General features: G+C 41.4%; 1 protein-coding gene across 1 annotated transcript; it reads right to left on the bottom strand.

Annotated features, from left to right (window-relative positions):
- Positions 1-148: 148 nt before the first annotated feature.
- On the bottom strand, positions 149-601 carry TM35_000471000 (uncharacterized protein; the record flags this gene model as incomplete). Its single annotated transcript, XM_029030360.1, has 1 exon — positions 149-601. A coding segment is annotated over one exon (453 nt), but the record flags the coding sequence as incomplete, so codon positions are not given.

A 601-nucleotide genomic window follows, 5' to 3' on the forward strand; every position in this document is an offset into this window, starting at 1 on the left:
AAAAAAACACACAAAACACATTAACATTAAGAAACAAAAAAAGAAAAAGAGAATCCCAACATGTGGAAGATTAGTTAGACTGTAGTGATGTGCTCAAAAAAGAAAAAGAAAGGATGACCTGAGTCACACCATCAAACCACCATTACAATCAGCACACAAGAATACAGGCCAGTGTAACCACAATCAGTAGTGGTAGACGCATCCACACAGAACTGCTAATACTGCTGCTGCTGTCTGCATAACCCTTCTTGTTGTTTGTGAGTTCAGGAGGAAGTGTTGTTGTTGTTGTGGTGGTGGTGGTTGATTCCTCACTGGTTGATTCACTCTCTGCTGGTTTTGCAGCATTAGGGTCACTTTCAGCCTGATTATTCTGCGCTTCATCTGTGGATGTATTGCTGGAAGAAGTATTACCTGTACTTTGAGTTGTGGAAGTAGAAGAGTCTTGTCCATCATTCCGTTCTGGCCTTGTTGTGTGCGTGTTCTCTGTGTTGTCACCTTGTTCTTTATCTCTCTGATCACTGTTATCCTGTGAACGATTACCACTTTCTATCTGCTGAGACACTGATTTATCACCTTTTGTGGTTCCTTCAGGATGTGATGT

Source organism: Trypanosoma theileri, assembly GCF_002087225.1.
Source record: "Trypanosoma theileri isolate Edinburgh chromosome Unknown TM35_Tth_47_V1, whole genome shotgun sequence".
Classification (NCBI taxonomy): Eukaryota; Euglenozoa; class Kinetoplastea; order Trypanosomatida; family Trypanosomatidae; genus Trypanosoma; species Trypanosoma theileri.